General features: G+C 39.6%; 2 protein-coding genes across 3 annotated transcripts; one reads left to right on the forward strand and one right to left on the reverse strand.

Annotated features, from left to right (window-relative positions):
• Positions 1-336: 336 nt before the first annotated feature.
• On the reverse strand, positions 337-14,575 carry LOC103469959 (uncharacterized). The gene is made up of 5 exons (XM_081610814.1): positions 14,327-14,575; positions 12,956-13,756; positions 11,474-12,229; positions 9,013-9,020; positions 337-3,022 (listed from the first exon to the last, which is right to left on the reverse strand). The coding sequence occupies exons 1-5, from the start codon at positions 14,496-14,498 to the stop codon at positions 2,546-2,548; spliced, it is 2,214 nt and encodes a 737-aa protein (XP_081466940.1). The 5' UTR covers positions 14,499-14,575; the 3' UTR covers positions 337-2,545.
• naaladl1 (N-acetylated alpha-linked acidic dipeptidase like 1) lies at positions 14,565-23,400 on the forward strand. 2 transcript variants are annotated; one of them, XM_081610813.1, is made up of 20 exons: positions 14,565-15,432; positions 16,088-16,194; positions 16,428-16,600; positions 16,729-16,847; positions 17,982-18,101; positions 18,254-18,446; positions 18,573-18,666; positions 18,749-18,853; positions 19,318-19,403; positions 19,478-19,597; positions 19,684-19,769; positions 20,003-20,066; positions 20,310-20,377; positions 20,494-20,585; positions 20,788-20,881; positions 21,703-21,784; positions 21,951-22,124; positions 22,323-22,410; positions 22,499-22,591; positions 22,855-23,399. In XM_081610813.1, the coding sequence occupies exons 3-20, from the start codon at positions 16,450-16,452 to the stop codon at positions 23,030-23,032; spliced, it is 2,007 nt and encodes a 668-aa protein (XP_081466939.1). In that variant the 5' UTR covers positions 14,565-15,432; positions 16,088-16,194; positions 16,428-16,449; the 3' UTR covers positions 23,033-23,399. The 2 variants fall into 2 exon arrangements, with proteins under 2 accessions (XP_081466939.1, XP_008416268.1); XM_008418046.3 differs by lacking the exon at positions 14,565-15,432 and having other exon boundaries at positions 15,748-16,194; positions 22,855-23,400.
• Positions 23,401-24,849: the final 1,449 nt, after the last annotated feature.

Raw genomic sequence — 24,849 nt, forward strand, 5'->3', positions numbered from 1 at the left:
GAAGGTCGTTTCAGACTCAGTACAAAAAAGTCATAAAAGGATATGTTACCGAATGTACCAAGATGTTAACACTTTGTGTGTTAACTCAGATCTTAGCATTATGCACCTCGTTAAAACATTTGATCTATTTTGGCTATATAAAGAAATAAATAATGCTGCTACAGAAAGAGCTAACCACAAAGAGCAGGTCGTTAAAGTTTGATCATGTTGCTGGATAAGTAGTGGTATTAATTTATAATATCATGAGAACTTAGGTTGCTTTCACACAAAGCCACACTGGAGCATACAGGGCAGGATTAAAGAACTGTTTGTTTACAAAAAAATAATTAGAAAATAGATTATCAAAAATATTTTAATATTCTAACTTGAATAAAGCAACATCTGAAAATAGACAGCTTTCTAAGACAATAATTTCTGTGTATTCTTACATATCACACAGGAATTCAAAAGCACACAAAATAAAACTGACTGCTACAATTTTCAAAACTGTTTCTCTTGTATTAAGTGTCTTAGTTTCCAGTTGTTTATTCAAACATTCTTTTCCACACAACAATAAATGACAAAGAGAGAGCTGAGATCTTTGGTAAGTCACACACAAGAAAGTTAAACAAAAAAAAAATTCATTGCTTAATATGGTCACATGATTGAAACTGAATTGGTTTTGAGATAGCAACATGTCACCAGCCAGTGATGAAGCTGTATCTTAACTGCTATTAAAAAATAAAACGGTATGCGTAAAAACCAGCAAAGAAAACAACAATCAAGTAAAGGCAGCACACAAAATTAAAATCCTTTGGGATGACAAAACACATTTTCACTTTCCTGGTTGGATTTTAACAACGAAGTGCACAACGTCAGCAGGGATAGAATGAAACCCTGAACCGTTATTAAAGTTGTTGTTTTTTTAAATAAAACAAAAAGAAAAACCACTGATGTCATGATCTCACCAGGAGTGCAGAGGAAAGCCAGGCATAAGGCATGGGCCTGGTCGCTTCAATCAAAGTATGCCAAAGTTTAAAGAATTAAGATATTAAAAAAACAAAACATTATTAACATGTTCTGTCATAGAGAGCGTGCCAGAGGCTGTATGGAGCATGGAATAATGCAACTCTATGAACGTGTCAGCGGGCTGATGCTAACTTCCCATCACTTACATGAAAGACAAATATGGCTGTTTGGAAATATATCAAGTCATGAGAAACATATTCATGGTGTGGAAACTTGCGCTATTAGTAAGGTGATAATCAGTCAAGCAGCAGACTTCATGCTAGGTACCAGAGTAGGTAATCTGACTAACGAACATCTAGTTGCTCTACCATAAAAAGAGCAGAACAGCAAAAAAAAATGATAATGTTCTCTTGAGCGAGCAGTCAGGAATTAGGATTTAAAATGTGATAATTAATGTACCTCAATATGTTAAAGTATTTACGCAGCAAAAGGAATAAACGTTCCTTAAATGCAAAATGATGATGTGCATTTTTATTTGAACCTTGTGCGTATAGGTCCTTATACCATCAAGTCAATCTGAACTAATGACATACAACAACATTTAATTTCCCTTTGGGATTAATGAAGTATATTTGAATTTGAATTTATGTCTTAAGAAATACCTATTACCTCAGCATCTTTAATCATTAATCATACGTTATTTTGCTGTCAGAATATTATAATGGTCCATGCCTCGGTAGAATAGTTCTTAAGTCCTTAGCAAGCTGGCAAAAATTAAAGGAAACATCTTTTAAAAAAATTACAACCATTATTACACCAGCACCTGAGATAATAACAACCCATTACAATCTTTTTTTCTTCCATTTTGTTGTCATTTTCAGCTAAAAGCGTTTTCAGCGGCAAAGAATTCTGTGACATTTTTCAGAAAAACCATAGCTGATGATGTTTGCAATTTTTACAGGATTTCTAAACATTTTCCATGTAAAAATTTACAAATTTCTAAACTTAAATTCTCAGAATTCTCAAAATCTTATGTTAATTTCAACATTTAAAATTCAAGTTCATTATGAACAAACAGCAGATTTTTCTACAGGCAGGCAGCAGGCTTTAAATGTTTAAATATGGAGCCTGGAAACATAGGAAATAGTAAGAAATGAAGAAAATAAGGAGTAGAACAAGAGAGGAAGATGGGAGGAAAGGAAGGGAGAAAAATAAGAGGCACACAAAACAAAGTAAACATTCATGAAAGGAAGGAAAAACACATGAAAGAAAAGTTCAAACAATAAAGGAAGCAAATAAATTAAGGATAGAATGAATGACAGACATAGAATAAAGGAATTAAGGAAGGAAGGCAAGAAGGAAATGAAAAGCAAACAATAGAGGAACAAAAAAAAGAAAAAATACCGAAAGGAAAAGAAAGGAGGAAGATGGAAACAAGGTTTAGACAGTTTTTTTCCAGAGTGTGCAGAAAATTTATGTTATACCTGAAATGTTGAATAAATTTAATTCAAAACTAAGCTATAGCCTCTTGACATCTAGTGACTTATCTCAAGTTTCCTCACTTGCTCTTTAGATACCTTACAATACATTTAACATGTTATTCAGTGGAGTCTTGTGCTTCACCTGAGTGGATCCGCTTGTGTTTGTTCAGTTTTGACCAGGTGGAGAAGTCCTCTCCACAAGTAGTACATTTATAAGGCTTCTCGCCTGTGTGCATCCTCATGTGGCCCTTCAGGTCGGTTCTGTGGCCGAAGTTTCGACCGCAAACCGTGCACTCGTACGGTTTCTCGCCCGTGTGCGTCCTGATATGTCTCTTCAAAGTCGTCCTGGTGGCGAACTTCTTCTTGCAGTAGGAACACTTGAAGGGCTTCTCCCCCGTGTGCACCCGCAGGTGGTTTTTGAAGGCGGAAGAGTCGGCGAACTCTTTGCCACACTCTTTGCACGTGTAGGGCTTCTCGCCCGTGTGAATCCTCATGTGCTTCTTCATATTGACACACGAGCTGAATGTCTTTCCGCACGTGTTGCAAATGTACGGCTTTTCCCCCGTGTGGACCCGGAGGTGCAGGTCCAGGTTGTAGCGGCGGTTGAAACCGTTTCCGCAGACGTCACATTTGTAAGGCTTCTCAGCGGAGTGGATGACCAAATGCTTGTTCAGGTCCCAGCTCTCTCTAAACATTTTTCCACAAGTGTCACATTTGTAAGTCTTTGCGACTGTGTGAGTCTTCATGTGGAATTTGTAGTTCTTGAAGTTGGACATAACTTTGCCACATCTGTCGCACTTGTAGGGGTTTTCCACCTTCTCCTCTGCTTCGCTTGATTCGCTGTCGTCGGTATTGGACAGAGGTGGGTCGGGATCTTGATTTGATGTTGTGCTTTCTTTGCTGCGTGTGTCATACTTTTTGACTTCTTTGCTTCTAGTTGATGTGGAACCTTTGTCTCTATTCATCCTTTTTTGCGGCGACTCAGAACCCTGACCATCTCTTAGCCTCTTGGTCGATGTTGCTTCCATGCTTTGTGCATCTTCATGGTGAGATTTTCCAACATTAGTTGCTTCTTTGTTTTGATTTCTTGATTTATCTTTGGATTTAAAATGTGGGGCTACCTTTTTCCTATCCCTTGATGTTTTACTTGGCACTATCTCTGTTTCCTGACTGTGGTCACTCTGTGTTATCTCAATATTTCCAGTAGAAGACGCTTTGTTGCCGCCATGTTCATCATTTTGTGCAGACTTTGAAATTAGGTTGGAAGTTTCTTCCTCCTCTTGAGGTTTTATGTTATAATCTGTGTGTTGATTGGCGGCAGTCTTCTCGCTGAGAGTTGTATCTGTAGTTGATCTTGCGCCTTCTTGTCTGGGTTTCTTGAGCGATCTTGTTGAAGTCAGTGTTCTCCCATCTTTTGACTTTGTTTTTGATGGTGGATGTGTACCTCCATGCAAAGGTGTCCTCTCTGGTTTATGATTTTTCTTTGAGGTGTGTTCTGTTCTATCAGTCGATGTCACAGCCTCTTTGATACCACCTTGGCTTGATGTTTGCTCTGTACTTTTGGCTGACGGTGCACTCTTATCACAGTTTTCATTCTGAGATGTTTGATCAACATTTTCCATTGATGTTACTCCTCCTTCTCGAATTTCCTCGCTTGGTGTCAGCTCAGCAGATTTGGTTAATGTGCTCTTATCTTGGTTGCTTGTACTAAACGCTCGACTGCCTTGATCTTCTGCCATCTCAGTTGTGGCTCGTGTCTCATTTTGATATTCATCAACTGGTGTTAGCACAGTCAAGACGGAAGCCTCTGGCCTCCAACCTTGATTCACCTCAGGTTGACTTGGCTCAACACTTGGAGTTAAAATGTGACTTTCATCTTGAATCTTACTTGCTTCTAGTTCACAGTTTCTTCCCGGTGTTGAGCTGTTATTGTAACCTGTACACATCCTTGTTGGTGTGGCCCCATTGCTTGAAGCTGGTGTTGTGAACTCAGTATTACTGTTTTGTGTTAGGTCAGTGCTGCCTATCAACACTGAGCTTCCAACATGATCTTTCCCCAACTGTGTCTGTTCTGTAATGCTGGTTGATGTTTCATTTAAATCATCAAAGCTCATATTTAATGATTGTTCAGGACTCATACTGGAGAGTGCAAAGGTGTTGTCATCAATTTCATTCAAGATGTCTTCATAATTTGCATCTAAAAATGCATCATCAAATGCTTCCTCTGAGTTTGTAGCTAATGCTGGGCTCCTCTCAGCTGAAGTTGGCGCTGCGTGTCCAGTTGGTGATGTCCCTCTATTGTCATGTTGGATTTCGGCTCCACCTGAAGTTTGAGAAAGATGTTCCTCATTCACCGACGGTGTCCCTTCCTTCCATCCAGACTCTACAACTCTGTTTAAGCTCTTAGACGCAAGATTTGCATTTGCTCCACTCTCTTTTTCAGGACCTAATGGCTGGGACTGACCACTGGTGGTATTCGGACAAGAAGGTGGAGTCGGTGTGGAGGCTGGGACTTCTTGCAGTTGTGAAAGCTGCAGTCGTTCTTGTTGCCGCAAAGGCTGCGGCCGTTCTTGTTGCCGCAAAGGCTGTGGGCGTTCTAGTTGCCGCAAAGGCTGCGGGCGTTCTAGTTGCCGCAAAGGCTGCGGGCGTTCTAGTTGCCGCAAAGGCTGCGGGCGTTCTAGTTGCTGCAAAGGCTGCGGGCGTTCTAGTTGCTGCAAAGGCTCTGGGCGTTCTAGTTGCTGCAAAGGCTCTGGGCGTTCTAGTTGCTGCAAAGGCTCTGGGCGTTCTAGTTGCTGCAAAGGCTGCGGGCGTTCTAGTTGTTGCAAAGGATGCAGCCGTTCTAGTTGCTGCAAAGGATGCGGCCGTTCTAGTTGCTGCAAAGGATGCGGCCGTTCTAGTTGCTGCAAAGTCTGAGGCCGTTCTAGTTGCTGCATAGGCTGCGGCCGTTCTAGTGGCTGCAAAGGCTGCGGCCGTTCTAGTTGCTGCAAAGGCTGCGGCCGTTCTAGTTGCTGCAAAGTCTGAGGCCGTTCTAGTTGCTGCAAAGTCTGAGGCCGTTCTAGTTGCTGCAAAGTCTGAGGCCGTTCTAGTTGCTGCAAAGGCTGCGGCCGTTCTAGTTGCTGCATAGGCTGCGGCCGTTCTAGTGGCTGCAAAGGCTGCGGCCGTTCTAGTTGCTGCAAAGGCTGCGGCCGTTCTAGTTGCTGCAAAGTCTGAGGCCGTTCTAGTTGCTGCAAAGTCTGAGGCCGTTCTAGTTGCTGCAAAGTCTGAGGCCGTTCTAGTTGCTGCAAAGTCTGAGGCCGTTCTAGTTGCTGCAAAGGTTGCGGCCGTTCTAGTTGCTGCATAGGCTGCGGCCGTTCTAGTGGCTGCAAAGGCTGCGGCCGTTCTAGTTGCTGCAAAGTCTGAGGCCGTTCTAGTTGCTGCATAGGCTGCGGCCGTTCTAGTTGCTGCAAAGGCTGCGGCTGTTCTAGTTGCTGCAAAGTCTGAGGCCGTTCTAGTTGCTGCAAAGGCTGCGGCCGTTCTAGTTGCTGCAAAGGCTGCGGCCGTTCTAGTTGCTGCAAAGGCTGCGGCCGTTCTAGTTGCTGCAAAGGCTGCGGCCGTTCTAGTTGCTGCAAAGTCTGAGGCCGTTCTAGTTGCTGCAAAGTCTGAGGCCGTTCTAGTTGCTGCAAAGTCTGAGGCCGTTCTAGTTGCTGCAAAGGCTGCGGCCGTTCTAGTTGCTGCAAAGTCTGAGGCCGTTCTAGTTGCTGCAAAGGCTGCGGCCGTTCTAGTTGCTGCAAAGGCTGCGGCCGTTCTAGTTGCTGCAAAGGCTGCGGCCGTTCTAGTTGCTGCAAAGGCTGCGGCCGTTCTAGTTGCTGCAAAGTCTGAGGCCGTTCTAGTTGCTGCAAAGTCTGAGGCCGTTCTAGTTGCTGCAAAGGCTGCGGCCGTTCTAGTTGCTGCAAAGTCTGTGGCCGTTCTAGTTGCTGCAAAGGCTGCGGCCGTTCTAGTTGCTGCAAAGGCTGCGGCCGTTCTAGTTGCTGCAAAGTCTGAGGCCGTTCTAGTTGCTGCAAAGTCTGCGGCCGTTCTAGTTGCTGCAAAGGCTGCGGCCGTTCTAGTTGCTGCAAAGTCTGAGGCCGTTCTAGTTGCTCCAAAGGCTGCGGCCGTTCTAGTTGCTGCAAAGGCAGCGGCCGTTCTAGTTGCTGCAAAGGCAGCGGCCGTTCTAGTTGCTGCAAAGGCTGCGGCCGTTCTAGCTGCTGCAAAGGCTGTGGCCGTTCTAGTTGCTGCAAAGGCTGCGGCAGTTCTTGATGCTGCAAAGGCTGCGGCCGTCCATGTTGCTGCAAACGCTGCGGCCGTCCTTGTTGCTGCAAAGGCTGCGGCCGTCCTTGTTGCTGTAAAGACTGCGGCCGTCCCTGATGCTGCAATGGCTGCGGCCGTCCTTGTTGCTGCAAAGGCTGCAGCCGTTGTGGATGCTGCAATGGCTGCGGTCTTTCTTGGCTGATGCTCATTTCTTCATGCTCATCTTTAATCTGCACAGTATCTGGTAGAAATCTGGATACGTCGTAATTATTGCCGTGCTGCTGCTGATTTAGAAGAGCCTTCATCTCTAAAAAGACAAAAATCACACAGAAAAATTAAGGAAAACTGTAAATGTTTAATACTTTGAAAAATATACAGTAAAATACTGAAGGCTAATTACAGCAACAATAATTGCCTTTAAGCAAAGAATGAAAATCAGTTGGCCAGATAAAACTTCATAAAACCTCTTACAAAATTGTGTTGGAAAATGTTGTGTTTCTTTGAGCTCTTAATGCTTAGTGGTAGTCCTAGCTAACCAAAACTATAGGACACCATTTTGTTTGAATGGCTCAGTCAAAGTCCCGACTAAAATCTAACGGAGAATCTGTGACATGACTCTTGCCGTTTCCATATGTTCTCCATCCACCTAACTGAGCTAATGATATTTTAAAAAGAACAATGGATGAAAATGACACAAGAGAAAAACTGTATCTCTAACAGCAGTAAAGGTGGTTGTACAAAGTATTGACTTAGAGGAGCTGAATTCATTGCATGCTGCACTTTTCAGATTTTAATTAACAACATTTAAAACCCAGATTTCTGAGAAATCATTATATACGGTGCAGGGTGAGGGACAAGTCTATTAAGGCCACAATAAACACTTAAAAATATTGCTTTCTCTGTGCTACAAATGTTGATGGGATTCTCACAAATTAAAAAATTTAAATCAGAATTGAGAACCACATTGCTTTTATTTTACACTTATTACTTTGTACTCAGTCCTTTCAAGGGATGTAAGTACTTATGAAAGGCAGTATACATGCGAAAGTAACTAAAAAAATTAAATACCATTAAAAAATCTAAGCAAGTAGATTTTTTTTTCCCATGCTGACTTAGGGCCTCTTTTTACTCGAACAGGTATTTAAATATTGTTTGCATCGCACGCCAAATTCCTGAAGGTAGATTTAATTGTCATTGATAAAATAATAAAATTAAATTATTGGCTATTCATTCGATATATAATACATACAAAATATTAACTTTCCAGTTTCATTAAAAACAGAGTTTGGGGATATAAAGTGCGCAGGAAATCCTCTGCAACATTACTCTATAATTGCAGGAGGATTCATCACCCATCACTTGACTTCCGCATTTAATATACAATTAGTTATTGCGTCATTTAATGTTAATGTCGAAATTTCTTCACTTTATCAGGAGGCACCACACTAAATATATTTATAATTAGCTAGAAGTTTCTCTGAAACGGTTACCAAACCACATGACGTGTCAGACCTGTCAAACGGGTCTAACGAGCAACCTGTGATAACGAACACACACAAAATTCAACCTAAGAAAACAGACCGAGCACTCATCAGGTTAATGGCCACTGAATTTCTTACAGCGTAGTTCCTCTCGTTAGTTAAGAAACCGGTGACTAACCTGCCCTCTGTAACTTTATCTCTGGGGAAAACGCCATGTCCAACATCCTGCGCTGCCGAGCGAGCTCCGCTTCATAATCTTCTACTCTCTTCTCAAACGCTCCCAGGATCTCCTGAGCTGCCGCAGTCAGGCGATCGCAGACAAACTTGCGCATAGTTTGAACTGGATACATGGTCAAAACGGACATAAATACGTTTCACATAAGAAAATAATCCGCAACCCGAACGGTTGATCCAACTTGGTCGGAGTCTACTGTTTACTTCCGCGTTGGACTTTAGGTGATACAGGAAAAAAAAACATGTTTGAGCTCGGAGCGCCACCTGCCGTTAAGGAATGGAAGTTATAATACAGTGGTTGCATGCATTTTTCTTGTTCACCCCGAAAGTTTGTTTTTTAACGGTAAAAATTTTACAGTTAAAATAAAACGATTTTATTTTAAAAAGACAGCTTAACTAACTAAGTAATCGTTGAAGTGTCTCTCAGCACTAACTGATTAACTGAAAAACAATTTTAATGACGCAAGTAGCTCTTCAGTAATATATATTTTTCTTTATTACCTTGGGTATAACTGATTATAGTAGATTATAGTAGTAGAGGTTTATGTAGGAAACATTATTATCGTGTCAAGTTATTTGACAAACAAGAACTTGTATCTAATGTGTTTCCCTTTTTTAAAAAAAAAAAGGTTTTTGAGGAAGATATGCACTTTCTGAGCCTATGATGCAAACACTGACAAAAATGCAGATAAATTTGATGTGTAGTTCATGTTTGTTTGAAACCCAGCCTACATTATCTTTAAATAATGTTCTGTTCTTGGGCAAGGCTGAGCTCTAAATGTTTCAGGATCCTGACAGCACCTCTACTGAACTTTGAGCTATATGCCTCATGTTTTATTCAGCTCCCTGGAGTCTCTGACTATGTTGTAGAAACACAGTAAGATGCTGTAAGTCTGAATTTGATCAGTCTTGAAAATCTAACTAGGTCAGGGTCAACAGGGTTTCTTCTCAGATTGCTCTGTATTTAGATTCCTGGCAGCTTCCTGAAAAACTGCTAGTGCTCCCACTATCTGTCATTGTCCAGATGATGCATTCAGAGTAACGTGCAGTAAATGTCAATTTATTCATAAAGCACTTTAAAAACATGAGTTGCACCAAAGTGCTGTTCAACAAATTTACCAGTGTAACATTGCTGTAGCAGCAATTTTTAGCCAATTGTTGCTGGGCATTGTGCCTAAGTGAAATAGTACAGGGATGAGAGTAAATCAGTAAAGACAATAATTATGAGTTATAAGGTACATGATAGAGAAGAAAAAATCAAATCAAATCATCCTCAAGTTTTATTCAGACACTTTAGTCCATTTGCTTTGTAGTAACATCTAATGATAGTAAGCTATCATTTAAAAAATTATCTGAATGACAACGCATGACAAATGAAACTCAAATGCAGAACTGCACCCAAAGCTGCAAACAAAATAATTAAAATAAACATTTGCTGGTGCAAATACTGAATCTACATATTTAAAAAAAAACATCTCATCAAGACTTCCACATTTGAATAAACATGAAGTTTATATGAAAAGAAATTTGATCAGACATAAAATTATGTCAGTTTTTCTAGACACAGATAACCACAGTAAGTTTCCTTTATTCGACTTTGAAACTTTTGAACTATAAATGTTTCATCTTCTTTGTTCTTCTTACATTTACAAAACTTACACTTAAACACTTTACAAAAGTCCCACCTCCTTCATTAGTTCAACAAACACACGGCTGTTTGACACGTCAGTCTGTTTGACACAAGGTCCGTACACCTTTATAAGACACATCCAAAGCTGCATGACGCACTATTCATGTAAGCTGCCTTAACTCAGGAATGCCACATTAGTAATTCCACTTTCCCTCATGAATCGAATGTCACAAACAAAGGTGTCCTGCTTATAAAACAATAAAAAAAAGGTCCTTACAAATATCATATTGTTATGATTTTATGCATGTTTTGAGAACAAAATCTTATCACAAACAAGACATAATGTCAGTTTGTGTATTTTGTGCCTTCTAAATAAAAAAAGGATTTGAAACAAGATGCTGAAAAAAAAAGTAAACGAACATATACATCAAGGAAAACATCCACTCATACAAGCAGGGAAACCTTGAAAGATATTTACACTAAACCTACTCTTTTGTTAGACAAGCACTTGGTCCCAGTTCATTCCTATTGGAAAAAAAAAATCAAATGTGGAAAGCGCTGGATACATTGTTTATCTTATTGTCACGGGATACATCTCCATTTGAAGACGGATTTGCAGAAAGGCTAGATCTCCTCACCCAAAACGAGAGATAAGAATGTTTCACTACTGTTCAATTAGTTCCAAAAAGGTGCTAAAAGGTCAAAGACATGAAGAACCGGTTTGAGGTTAGATACCAGGCCCAAATCAGACATAACAGCACTGTGACGTTGTACCACGTCCTCCCTTAATATACTTATTTTATACAAGAATAATATGCATATATGCCGTATAAATATAGCTTACACACAATAAAATGCACACACAAATAGCAAGACAATAAGCGCACTTACCTATGATAATAGTAACCACGGCAACCACATCTCAGTCTATTTCTGTCTAAAGCGTACAACGTTGAGTTTAGTTGGAACTAAGAAGCAGTATTTTATATCATCAGGGTAGCAATTATGTATCTACTTCGCAGAAGCAGCAAGTCTTTCTTTGCAGCAGACTGAAAACTGCAAGCAATGCTAATGTGGTAACATAATATCTTTTTGCAATATTTAAGAACTTAAGATTCAGGCCTACACAGATTATCAAGCAAAAATATAAATAAAAAATCAGAGAGAAGGCAGCAAATGCCCTGAACATGCATGCTCACAACGAACGTCTGCTCTACTACCAACATGGAAGATTTCTACAACATGCAAAGTTATCTACTTATATATATATTTTTACTTATTTACTTGATATCAAAATGCTCCCTCCAGGTTTGCTAAAGCTATACGTGCTGACCTGTGTGTGTGTGTTTAAGGCTGAACTCTCTCCCACATGTCACAGGAGTAGGAATTCTTGTCCGTGTGCATCTTCATGTGAACCAGCAGGCTGGACTGACTTTTGAAACTTTTGCCGCACGTCTTGCAGGAATACGGCCTCTCGCCCGTGTGCGTCCTGACGTGGCCGTCCAGTATGGACTTCTGGTTGAACCTCTTGCCGCACACTTGGCAGGAAAACGGCCTCTCGCCCGTGTGGATCCTCTTGTGAACGTTCAGTATGGATTTCTGGTTGAAGCGTTTCCCGCAGATGTCGCAGGAAAAAGGCCTCTCGCCCGTGTGGATCCGCTGATGGACCTGCAGGATGGATTTCTGGTTGAACCTCTTGCCGCAGATGTGACAGCAGAACGGCCTCACGCCCGTGTGGATGCGGAAGTGTCTTATCAGTCTGGACTTAAACTGAAACACTTTCCCACACGTATTGCATTTGTACTCACACTTCCTATCGACAAAAGAGTTGCATGAAGTTTTGAACAGGATAGGATTGTAGGCGTTGCAGATTCTGGGATGCGTCTTCTCCGGTTGTTTCGCACCATTGTCATCCGATATGATCTCGACCGACTCTGCCTCTGCCGAGTTCCTGTTGAGAGTTTGGGCCACATGAAGGTGATCGTGACCTTCATCATGAGGAACAGTGATCATGAACGTGTCCGTCTCCTGCTTCAACACAAGCTGCTCCTTCTGGGCCAAGCAGAAGTCTTCCTGTTCCTCTTTGACTTTTGGAAACCCCAACTCCAACGCAGAGTGACGGTCATGGTCAAAGAGCTGCTGGTCAGAAAGAAAGTTTTCCTCCTTAAAGAAAAGCGGCTGTGGTATGTCTGAAAGAAAAGGGGAAAAAATAAAAAATGAAGGTAATTAAGATATAATTTGCATTTAAAAATGGAAACTTTATAGATTTGACTATACTGTATCTGTACCATTATTTTAAATGTACCAAGCATATTTTCATTCATTTACGTATTTCTTTGCACTCTGTTGAAAGTTTTAGTATTTCACTCTTAGTTCTTCAGCTCATTATCCTCTATAATAGTTTGATGTATTTAGTCATTTTATTTCTTATAATTCCCTTATAATTGTTGCATAATTGCCGTGATTTTTATGCATGTTTGCTTTTAGTCCATACAAATAACTTTGCTACACGCATTTGTACAAAAAGTGCTCTACAAATGAAGTTTCTTTGATTTGTACATTTCTGAATCCTTGAGCTTAACTCTTAAAGTGGTTCAAATTGAAGCCAAAGAGGTTGCATCAGATCACAATTTATCAATTAGCTATAGTCAAAATCCCTGCAAATCAATCTATTACAGACCACTGATAGAGACAATAATTTTATGAACGATTTGCAAAAAGAAAGGAGCAGTCAATCCAAGTTGCTCAAGTTCATGTTTCTGAGGAAGCATTTTATAAGACAAAAGTCTTGGATATGATCCAGAGAGCAGGGTGACCCATGACTACTTCTAAGTGTTTAAAATATGAAAGATATAAAACAAGAATCCCACGTGACATTACAATCTCCATTTAAACTTTAGGACAAGGAATTTCACCTGAGTGCCATATGACATGAGATTCCAGTTTTGATTTCTGCTTGAACCTTCGGCCGCAGAAATCGCAGCAATACGGCCTCTCGACTGAGTGGATCTTCTTATGAACGTTCAGGATGGACTTCTGGTTGAAGCGCTTCCCGCAGACGTCACAGGAGAACGGCCTCTCGCCCGTGTGGATCCGCTGGTGGACCTTCAGGATCGACGTCTGGTTGAATCGTTTACCACAGGTGTGGCAGCAGTACGGCTTCACGCCCGTGTGGATGATCTGGTGCCGCATCAGCTTGGATCTGTACGGAAACGCCTTACCACAGTACTCACACACAAACTCGCATATTTTCCCCTTGTGAGTGTAAATAGGAGACTTGAACGTGATGGGACTGGGTTCACCGATTCTGTGATGTCTCCTCTGCAGTCTTGTCCCCATGCGTCTGGTTATTACAGAACCACTATGATTTCCTTCATCCTGGCCTTTGCTCACATCTTGAGAATATCTAGAGACAAGCTGATCATCAGTATTGTGTTCTGTTACTCCTTGAACAGATACTGTGTCTGTGGACTCCTCATCCACAGGATTTGACAAGACGACATTGTCACCTTCATCACAGGTAATACTTGGAAAAAGAGTTTCAACTTCCTCTTTCAGCTCAACTTCTCCTTCCTCGGGACTGGTGAGCATTTCTTCATGGCTCTCTGGAATCTGCTCTCTGCCTTCTTTTTTCAATATAGACTTCCTGTCCTGTCTTGTCTTGACCTGCAGCTCCGTTGGAATGTCCTCCACGTTAATGAAATCTTGTGAAAGCTCTGGATAGAAAATGAATACAAAACAGGTGATTGGGGGGGAAAATGTATTTGCTTGAATATCTCTAAGCTTCTGATATATCACAAGATTTATTTCTATTCTATTCATTTTTATTCAGTGCATTCATTTTTCTCCAAATTTGAACTTTGATTCCACCAATCTTTGTCGAACATAATCATTTAGGACAATTTTCCCTGATCACATTTCTTCTTCAAAGAATGGTTCCCCCACTTTCGTTCCAGTTTTTAAGAACTTGTTGCTAAAGAAAAGCAACCCCACAGCATGATGCTGCCAGCAACATGTTTCACCGGGTTAGTGCAATGCATAAAATTAGTTTTCTGCCACCAGCCTTGTTGCTTCCTCAAGGCTTATTGACAAAGATTTTTAACGTGTTAATAGACTACACATTCCCCAATTCTACATAAAGACTAAAGCTGAAGACTAAATGTTAAAGGAGTTTATAAGGTACCACATATCGGCATGAACCCCGACATTTCTGCAAATTAATCGTAATTTATACGTTACAATCTTTCATTTGCTGCAGCCACGCCCTATTGCATTTCAATACAAACCTGTTTTGTGCAACTTAACTTCAGGTTTCCAGGCGATGGTGAGCAGCCTGCGCTGACGGCTGATCTCTTCTTCGTAGTCGGAGATAGTTTTTTCAAACACGCATAAGATCTCCTGAGCCGCGGCCGTCAATCGCTCGTTTACGAACTGCCTCAAACACTCAACTGAAGACATTGTTGTTTAATTAAAGATGCATCATATTTTCATGCGATCCGTTAACGAGAATGCTTTTTTTGTTTACTTCCGCCGTGTGTCACACTGTAACAGTCCGGCTTTGATAAACAGTTCCACACCTTTATCGGATTCTCTTTACCACTCTTTACTAACTATTTTTTCTGTGATTTTTCTCAAAACCATCAAGTTATTTTTGCTTTTTTTTTTCCCTGCCCGCATTTATCTCGAAGTGACTGAATTCATGAGTAATTCCAAAGTTTAAGTTATGCTAAAAGTTGTGTACTGTAAAGCTACTGCTCACTTCAGGAGGGTAATCTGTCTCTTAAACATGAAGTTTAGGCACTTATTAGATGCATGGAAAAGTCTTTCTATGGAAGATAAATATCTATTTATATATTTATCAGTAGATATCAATTCAATAGATGTGAATTGATGGCCGGGACACCATTAAAGGGGTTTACCAGAAAGATTATTTCAGGTGTTACAAGGTAAACTGTGTTTTTATTTTTATTTAAAAATTTTATTATTAATATTATTCTAAAATTTTAGTGCTGACAGTGGTTTTTGGATGTGGAGCTCTTCTTGTAAATTGATGTCCATCTGTCTTGCAGAAAATTTGCTCAAATTTTAAGGCCAGCTGTTTTGGGATTGGGCTAATTTTCCCCTATAATGTAGGAGTAAATAGCAAGAAATATAACTCCTGTTACGTAAACAAAGGATAAATGAAGTTCAGGAGAATTTTGAACAAAAAAAAAACTTGAAAAACATTGAAGTGTTATTTATTTATTTATTTTTATTTTCTCATTGTTTCTCTTGCCGGTGTTACGTCAATCCGCGTTTCCCCATTAGTTATCAGAATGTACTGACTGAACCCAGAAAAAGATCAAAAGCACATCATTCGTAGCATTTATTGGGTTTATCTATTTGACTCAAGGTAAGTTTTGTTTTTCAGTTCTTCATTTTATTGGATGAAAATGAGCAAGTTTCATCATAAAATTCACAGGTGTTTCACTGGTGTATTTAGCAGTTTTATCAGCTTATCCAATCAAATATTTACTCTTGTTAAAAAGAAGAAACTCGTTTCATTCTTTAATTTTTGGAGAATTTTAGCAACATTTATTTTTGATCTTTTCCTTTTTGAATGTTATCAAGAGATGATTTTATGATTTTTGCATGAAACTGATGTAATAGTAATAGAATAGGAATCAAATAATTACACAAAAACAGGTCAATTTTTTTTTGTGGATGGAAAGGATGTTCACTGCCCTGCCGTGCAATCATCCAATCACAAGAGAAGGGATAAAGTCCATCCAATTGGCAAACATTAATGAGTAAACTTTACAATGACTGTGCCTTATGAAAGGCGGCACAAGCAGCAACACGCCTGTTGTACTGAGATATAAGGGGTAATAAAACTGGATTTATCAGCTGTGCTCAGAGCCAAAAAACCATCACTTTGTGAACTTGTCTAGTAGATCCAAAGAGGACTTAAACTGTGAAAGATGTTAAAGGAGGCACTGATTGGGACTCTGTGTGGGGCTGTCGCACTGACTATTGGTATCCTAATCGGTCACTTTGGTATCCAAAAGAACTCTGCACCATCCTGGGTGAATGATGTGGCGAAGGATGTGGACGAGGCCCTCATCCAGCAGTTCTTGTCTGAGGTGGAGACGCTTCAACTTCAGGAGAACCTTAGGTAATATGATTCTTTAATTCTTTGAATTATGTCATTTGTTTTATATGCCATGACAAAAGGCATTACACTGCAAACAATAAACATTAAAGCTGAAAGAAGCTCTGCAGTCCAAATTGGAAAGAAAAAAAAAATTGGCACGCTTGGGGGTCAGTCAAGATATTATCACATGTGCCTGGCTTTTTAAGACAAATTTGATCAAATCAGACTTTCCTTATCCACATGTTTCTGTGCAGGGAATTGACAAAAGTGCCTCATATGGCCACATCACCTGGCGACGAGGAGACGGTGAAGTATGTGCTAAAAAGGTGGCAAGATCCAGAAACTGGTCTGGATGAAGCCTGGAGACAGGAATATAAGGTCTACCTTTCATTTCCTGACCCTAAAAACCCCAACAAAGTCACTGTTGGTGAGTGAAACAGTGACACAGTGTCCATCCTCTGTGAACATTTCTCTTGTCTGGCTTGTGATTTAGTTTTTATTTGCTACTTTGCAATGAGTTTCACAGTACAGATGATTGTAATGTGTTTATTTCAGAAAACTCGGATTCTGTGCTATTTACTGTGAGAGAAAGGGAAGTGAACTACACTGCTGATCAGAATGATCCTCAGGTGGTTCAGCCGTTTGCTGCATACTCTCCTGCAGGACAAGCAAAGGTAAAAATACCTGAAGATTAATGCAATGTGTAATAATTACTGTAAATTAAAAGCATTTATTTATTATTTTCATCCCAAATCGAATTAAGAATTATCCCTGCAAGTAAAAAAGAAACAATTCCAAGTAAACAATGCTGATTAAAACTACTCTGGAGATAATGACCAGACAAGAAGCCACATATTCACATTTATAGTGAAATAATCACTGTAAAAGTAACTTAGCCAACTAGTAAAACTCACATGATGTTTTTAACTTTGACTGGAAACGGATTAAAATCTAACCTGTCAAAACCGTGAAGACGTCTAACATTTTCTGACTTCATATCAGTATATCTTTTTAAGAATATTATCAGAGCAGAGCATGTCTTTACACTGCAATTATCAGCTAAATGTTGAAAAAAATACAAGAAGGATTTTTTTTTAATTACTCAAAAACTGATTTCTTTTTATTAGTTTATAAGGTTTTACGTTCATCCTTTGACTTCTTTTATCATCGCTCTTATCATAAACTAGATAAGGACTGTGGATAAAAGCGGCATCTGTCACTGAATCATAAAATCACTGACAACTGCTGGTTATTTAGATTGTCCTTTTAATAAAAAATATGAAATAAGATTAATGCCTGAAAGCCCTTTTCCCCCTCAATTTAGTAATGGTTGGTTATATTTTTTATGCCTTTTATGTTTTGGACTATTCAGGCAGAAGATTCTCAAAAGCACATTCACTGATGTGATTGTTTAATTATAAAATACATAATTTTTATATTCCCAGAGAAAAAAATCTGCAAATGTACATACTTGGTTCATTGGTTATGTACCAAGATGGATAAAATCAACCACAACAGCAACCTGAGCACAATTTGAGGAGAGCAAAGAGAAAAAAATGGCAGATGTTGCTTAATTATTTACAGTTTGCTGGTCATATTGTGTTACAGTTGTTGTTTTATTGGGACCACAGACGTCCATTTTGCAGCAGATAAGCATCTTCAAGGCCAAAAAGATCTTTTAAATCTCTAGTTACAATTCATTATAAAGATAGGGAGATTGGACCGTCAAGTGATTATCTGTAATGACTCACAGTAATTAGAGCATTGCTGCAAAACTATTTGGCTGATTTATTTTTTTATGGCTTTAGGGGAAACTGGTTTTTGCCAATCAGGGAAAACCAAGTGACTTTCAACATCTGAACAAGACCATTGACCTAAGAGGAACCATCGCAATCACCAGATATGGTGGAGCGGGGAGAGGACAAAAGGTCAGTTTTACTTGTTAGTGGAATTTATTTATTTATTTATTTATTTATTTATTTATTTACTTAGTCAAACAGTGACTTCTCCGAATCTAAGTATGCAGATAATTTGAACAAAATTCAGTTACTCACCAGATGTTGTGGTGTTTTTGATGCAGGCTATCAATGCAGCAGCCTACGGTGTTGTTGGGTTGCTGGTGTACACGGACCCTCTGGACATGAATGATGGCCTCATGTCGGACACCAATGAGACGTACCCACACTCCTGGTACCTGCCACCCACTGGTGTGGAAAGAGGCAGCTATAACAGAGACTTTGGAGATATGCTCACACCGTATTTGGCTGCCAAAGGTAATAAGTGGTTTTGTTAAAAAAGGAAGACTTGGTTTTGTCTTAACGTCAAAGAAACTCTGCCACAACATAAAAATCTGCAGCTCTCATATGTACTCTCAATAATGACTTTTTTTTTATCTCCAGAGAACACCTATAGAATCTCACCTGAAGACATTACTGGGATCCCTCCCATTCCAACACAACCAATTGGATTCGAGGATGCAAGCACACTCATTTGGTCTGTGGAAATTCGCTTGTGGACTAGTTGGGGCTCAAACAGAGTCATAATAACATCATTATTTATTTTTATTTTGGTTCAGTGCATTGGCAGGAGAGGCAGCTCCACAGGACTGGCAGGGAGGATTCAAATGTGTCTACAACTTGGGTGGTCCAGGGTTTAAACCTTCATCTCCCTTCAACGACAGGTTGTCAGCATTTCACAAGATACTGAAATGATTAGCAAGTCACTACAAAAACAAAAAAAATCAAATTATTTTTGATCAAATAAATTATGAATGAATTTATCTTGTGCATAACACATAATAATGGGTATGATTGCAGTCTAATAATGTGATGCTTACTCCTGTAAGCAACTGCATTAAGATAAGGAGATTGAAACCAAAGTATGAAGCAGAAAAAAAAATAAAGATATCGGGAAATGATTGGAGTGGAAAGAAGAGTTTATCACTGGCTCCACTTGCAACTAAAGTGTCTCTTGGATGATTGGACTGAATATGAACAGCACATACACTTAAATTAAATGAAAACAATTCTCCCAATCTACCAATAAAGCTTAAAGTGCTGTGAAACCTTAATTTACACTCAAGAAACCCGTTAATGATTTGAGCGTTGAGTCGACTGTTAACATCAATCTGTATCTATTTTACAGTGATGTAAAACTGGACATCCATAATGCAGGAAAGATTGTAGACTCCTCCAATGTGATGGGAGTTATCAGAGGAAGTGTTGAGCCAGGTGAGACAGGCAGACTTCTGTCTGATGTTCTCATGCGTATTTTCTTTGTAACCGTTTTGCACGTATGTCCACAGACAGGTATGTGATCTATGGGAATCACAGGGACAGCTGGGTACATGGCGCCATCGACCCAAGCAGCGGAACGGCGGTCATGCTGGAGATTACCAGAGTGCTGGGCAGAATGGTCAAACAGGGTGAGAAGAATTATGTAGCAGAGAAGAGAAATGGTTGTCTACCGGTTTTGATTGGTGACTATAATTTCGGAGCCTCTTTGTGACAGGAAAATGGAGACCAAGGAGGTCCATTATCTTTGGCAGCTGGGGAGCTGAAGAGTTTGGTCTTATTGGGTCTGCTGAGTACACAGAGGTAAAGTCCGTCCCAAAAATGAGTACAGCAAGAAAAATGAATTCATTCACAAATAGATACGGTCTCCACTTTCTCAATGGAGTAACAAAAAGTACTTGAATGAGACAAATGAGCACTTACTTTTTGTCTTGTGGTATATTTTAAAGTAAGGAATATAATTTTGCGTTACTAATTGCATTTATGTTCAATGAGATAAAGAGAAGTCGTATGTATTTATTTATTTTTTTGTGCAGGAATACTTCACCAAACTCAGTGAGCGTACTGTTGGTTACATAAACGTGGACATTTCTGTTTTTGGTAAGAAGTTGTACTTTTTAAATTAAACAGTTTGACAATATGATAACAGAACAAAATTAGTGGCATAATTGCTTGCATATAGTCTTTCATAATTACACACTCACATACAGGTGTTGGTGCATTTAGTGCACCAACACCTGAAGGATTTAAAAAAAATTTTGAAGTTCTTAAAGGAATCTTGCTGTGAATTGGAGTTACAGTGAAATACCAGTCTTGTTCAGTCCTGTACATTTGTTTGTGCAGCAAATGCCACACTAGGAGCTTCGGCAATGCCATCATTGCAAAGTGTCATCTTCAGAGCTGCAAAACAGGTCAGCTTTTCAAATCATATCTTTTCAGGTGTTTATTAAAAGTACTCAGATTTGGATAAAACTAATTTGCACTCATATTTAGGAATGTTTGATTATGAAGTATATCTTCTCTTCAGGTCGATGCTCCGGGATTTGCGTCCACATCTGTGTATGACAACTGGATCCGTTACGCTAACAGAACCAGCCCGACCCACGGACTCATTCCAAGGTACAGACCTGAATTATATTCAGACATAGAAATGTGTCCACTTTCTTTCTAAACCCTCCATAAGTTCCAGTGGGGTGAAAACCCAATGCGTCTCACAAAAATCTGGCTGCAAGTGGAAGAGGCAAAGTCAGAAGTTATTTTCCAAAAATTCCAATAACATGTATTAAGTGAAAGCTGCTTCTTCTTCTTCTTCTTCCAACAGGGTGGGATATTTGACTGGAGCAGGGAGTGATTATGCTGCCTTTGTCCATTACCTGGGAATTGCTTCCATAGATATGTCTTACACATATGACAAGGTAAGAAAAAATGTTTTCTTTGTACATTATTTCAAGGGGAATGAGGATTTTGAGTTTTACAGTGAGAAAGGCCTCTGCTGGATGCAGAGGGGCAGCAGACAGATGGATAAATGTTGGGACAAAACTGCGAGAAAAATCCAAATGTCAATAAATTACCAATTTAAAACAAAAATGTGAAAACAACACATAATGAAAAAAGTATCTTCATAAGTAACATATGTGCAACTGATTGTTTTCTGACTTGGAAAATGGAAATTTGCCTGTCGCAAGACAAAACAATTTGAAAGGAGTAAATACATATTTTTACTGCTTTTAATTACATTACGTAAACAATGGCATATTGAAAACTGCTTATACTCGTCACAGTAATCAATGGAAAAATCTCAATTGGAACCATAGCAATCAGATTCTCTTATAATTGCTGACTTCTTACATATTTCCACTGGTGTTTGGATGATCTGCCTTTGGTGAAAAACTCCAGGTCCTGGAGGTCCTGGGGGTTGAAAGGCCTCTTTGCCATCACCCTAATTTTAATCTCCCAACACAGACTCTCTGTGAAATTCTTATCAGTAGAACTGTTTGTAAACTTAAAACACCTCTAGACCTACATGTACTAGTGATTAGAATAATTTTTCATGAAACCAAATCCCTGAACAAGCAACACCATTTGCAAAGTAAGAACACAAAGAGAAAACATAACATAATAGCATAAGTGGCAGGGATGAGGTTTTGATTCCAGTAAAATGTAATATTTACAAAATACTACAGCCTCATTCTTGTCTGTCACCTGCATATTTCAGCTCTTGTTCTTCCTTGTACAGAGTAAAACAAACGCTCGGATTTACCCTGCCTACCACACAGCATACGACACTTTCGATTATGCATCGAGGTTCATTGATCCTGGTGAGTGTTGCAATGTCTTTCACTGTAATGCAGAATTATTGCATTCATACTGTTTTTCATGACGGTGAAGATGATCATTCCATTAATTCTACTGTCAGGTTCAATAAATGAGAAAAGCTATTACGTCTCCTCCTTTGTTCAAATCCCAAACCTGCTCCTCTTGTAGGATTTGTCGCTCACCAGGCTGTTGGCAGGACTGCAGGAAACATCCTCATCCGATTGGCTGACAGTCTGTTGTTGCCTTTTAACTGCAAGGACTACGCTGAGAGTCTGGAGGCTTACCTGAATACAGCAGTGACCATATACCAAAAAGACCTTGAAGCTAAAGATATCTCAATGGGTAAGTAAGTAAAATAGAAAAGAGGGAAATAACCTGCAGGAATATTTAGTTTTCTCCTCCTCTGTCAAATTTCCACATTGGTGTCAATACCAGGTCATTCATTTTGTGCTGCGTAGGAAATATGGATCACATCCTAAATTTGGCATTCAGTTCATAAGAAAGCCAGAAAGTGCTGAAGTGATTTGTGCTTCATTTCAGAGCCTCTCAGTCAAGCTGTGGCCAACTTCCGCAAAGCAGCAGAACAGCTGGAGAAAGTCATCCAGAGCTCAGACCTGGCAAATGAAACGTAGGGGCATGCTCGCATGCAGATGCAGTTAGTATGATGCCAAAACAATTTCAGTCTGCATCGCTCGCCGTCTCTTTTTTTTTTTCAGCCCGCTAAAGGTCAGAAAAATCAATGATCAGCTCATGTTGATGGACCGAGCCTTCTTGAACCCTCTGGCCTTTCCACATGAATATGGATTCAGGTAAGGCAAAAAAAGGTTTCATTTGCACGGTACCTTGCATTAAATTAGCATGTGGGTGGTGCAAATTAAACGTCTAACCGTTTCTCTAGCAAGTGTATTTCATAAATGCTGCATATGATCGGTAGCAAAGGTGGTTCAGAAGGGTGGTACTGATATCTTTTTTACTTCTCATTTCTCATCAAACATTGTTTTCAGGAGATGCAATGTTTCATTAACGTCCCACTTCTTTGGGATTTTGCGCTCCTTGTTTCAATATTCCACAGGCATGTGATCTGGGCTTCAAGCAGTTCTGGCAAGCCGACCTTCCCAGGGATAGCAGATGCCTTTGCTCAAGCTAATTCATCACATTTGGCCAGCGACTGGGAAAAAGTGCACTACCACGTGTCAGTAGTGGCCCAAGCCATCGAAGGGGCTGCCGACATGCTGAATGAAGTCATATAGGCAGAAACTCCTCGTATAAACTGCAATGATCCGTGGCTCCGTGTCTATTTATGAATGACACTACCTGCAGAAATTTTAAAATCAGTGTAGAAGGGTTATGTAGAGACACATGTGATGCAACTATTCAAAGTTATGCAAATGAACATGTCGTTTTTCCCTTTTAAGTGCTCTGTTTTTTCAATGGCGTGTATTTCAAGAGTATCCTGTCAGCATGTTGTGTTTTAGACAAAAGGAGGCTGCCAGCCTCCCTGAAATTCATCAAATGATTAAAGTGAAGTGAAACATACACATTACATATTCATAAGACAAATGAAAGAATTTCTTTGTTTTTAATGAAGATTCAATAAAACTTCCAACATTTGTTGTATTTAATTTTTCAAGGAGGTAAAGTTTTCTTCTGCTTTTTTAATCAGCTTGCGTCGATAGTTGTGATTCTTAATATTTTATTAATGGAAAGGCACCAATGTTCTGGCTGAGAGCTACCAAGAGGCCATGTTAGATTCCAAAATCAGACTTGCTAAGAATGGCTGATGTTTCCAGTTGGAATTCAAACTTTCTGGATCTTCTCCATGTCAGTTTCACTCTTGGATATCTCAACTTGTGAATGATAATGGAATATAGGTATAAATAGTGCTGGAACAGTGCATTCAGGGAAAGAATGCATCTCACTAAATATTTGTATCAATGGGATTAGCTTTGGCCAGCTGAAAAAAACACTAGGCCAACAGGAGAAGCTGTAAAACTACACCATGCCACCAGGGGGCAGAAAATGCTTTAATGTAACAACAGAATGAGAGGTATAACAGTGGCCTCTTCTATCCTGGTCAAAGTTTACTCTGTTGAACAAACTCAAGTGAATCCTCAGAGCTGCAGCAGAAACTCTGGTTTGCAAACACCTGTGTTTTCATTTGGAAATAAACCTTTTAGCTTAAATTCATTCCACTGCTAAGCAATGAGAACATCTATGCTGTATATAAAGAAGACATATATTATAATCAATAATACCTGATACTATGTAAATCCTTAAGATCCACATTTCCTTAATCTGAAATGTTAAGATTAAAAATAGAGCTATGGTGTCGGAAGGAAAGCCACATGTTCAACATCATGTCATTTTTAGAAAGTTACAAATCATAATAATCTCATTTGCCAAAAATAGAAGCCCCTTTTCACAGTTTCAGGATCTGAGCATGTTCTGACATCCTGGTTGAGAGTATTTCAGTAAAGGATGACTTTTAGTGGGCGATATACCTCTGTATTTTTAGTTGGGCAGATAAACCACCATGATCCTTTCCCTCAGCAACTCTGATTAAATAATTTGAATAGTTCATCTTTTTCAGCCAATGTGCGGGATCCACACAAGAGGGAAAGCCCACTGTAGCTCCTTTCAGATTTATAAATTCTGCCAAGAAATCTCCTGTATTCAACTGAACATTATGTCTATTGATTCATATGATTGCTTATAAATGGACTGTATGGAGAATTTGACACGCTGGGGTTTGCACCAGTAATAGTCGCAATAGGAATGTAAAGCAAAGCTGCATCAGATTCTGCAACGCTGAATAAGCTAGACTGGAAGCACACTGGCAGACTCTTCTGCAGGCTGGAGTTTCAGGAAAGCACTTGAATGCAACACGATTCCTTCAGATGTTAGCTGCCTTTTTTTAAAAACGCTCAGTTCACACGCATCAGGTCGGGTTTGTTCAGTCCATCTGCGTTTGCTTCATATGGGCGTTTGCTTCCATTGCTTCAATGGTGATATCAAAAGCCAGATCCATTGAAATGTAAGTCGAGCTCATGCTATTACAATATCAGTT

Source organism: Poecilia reticulata, chromosome 9, assembly GCF_904066995.2.
Source record: "Poecilia reticulata chromosome 9, P_reticulata-male-v2, whole genome shotgun sequence".
NCBI lineage: Eukaryota > Metazoa > Chordata > Actinopteri > Cyprinodontiformes > Poeciliidae > Poecilia > Poecilia reticulata.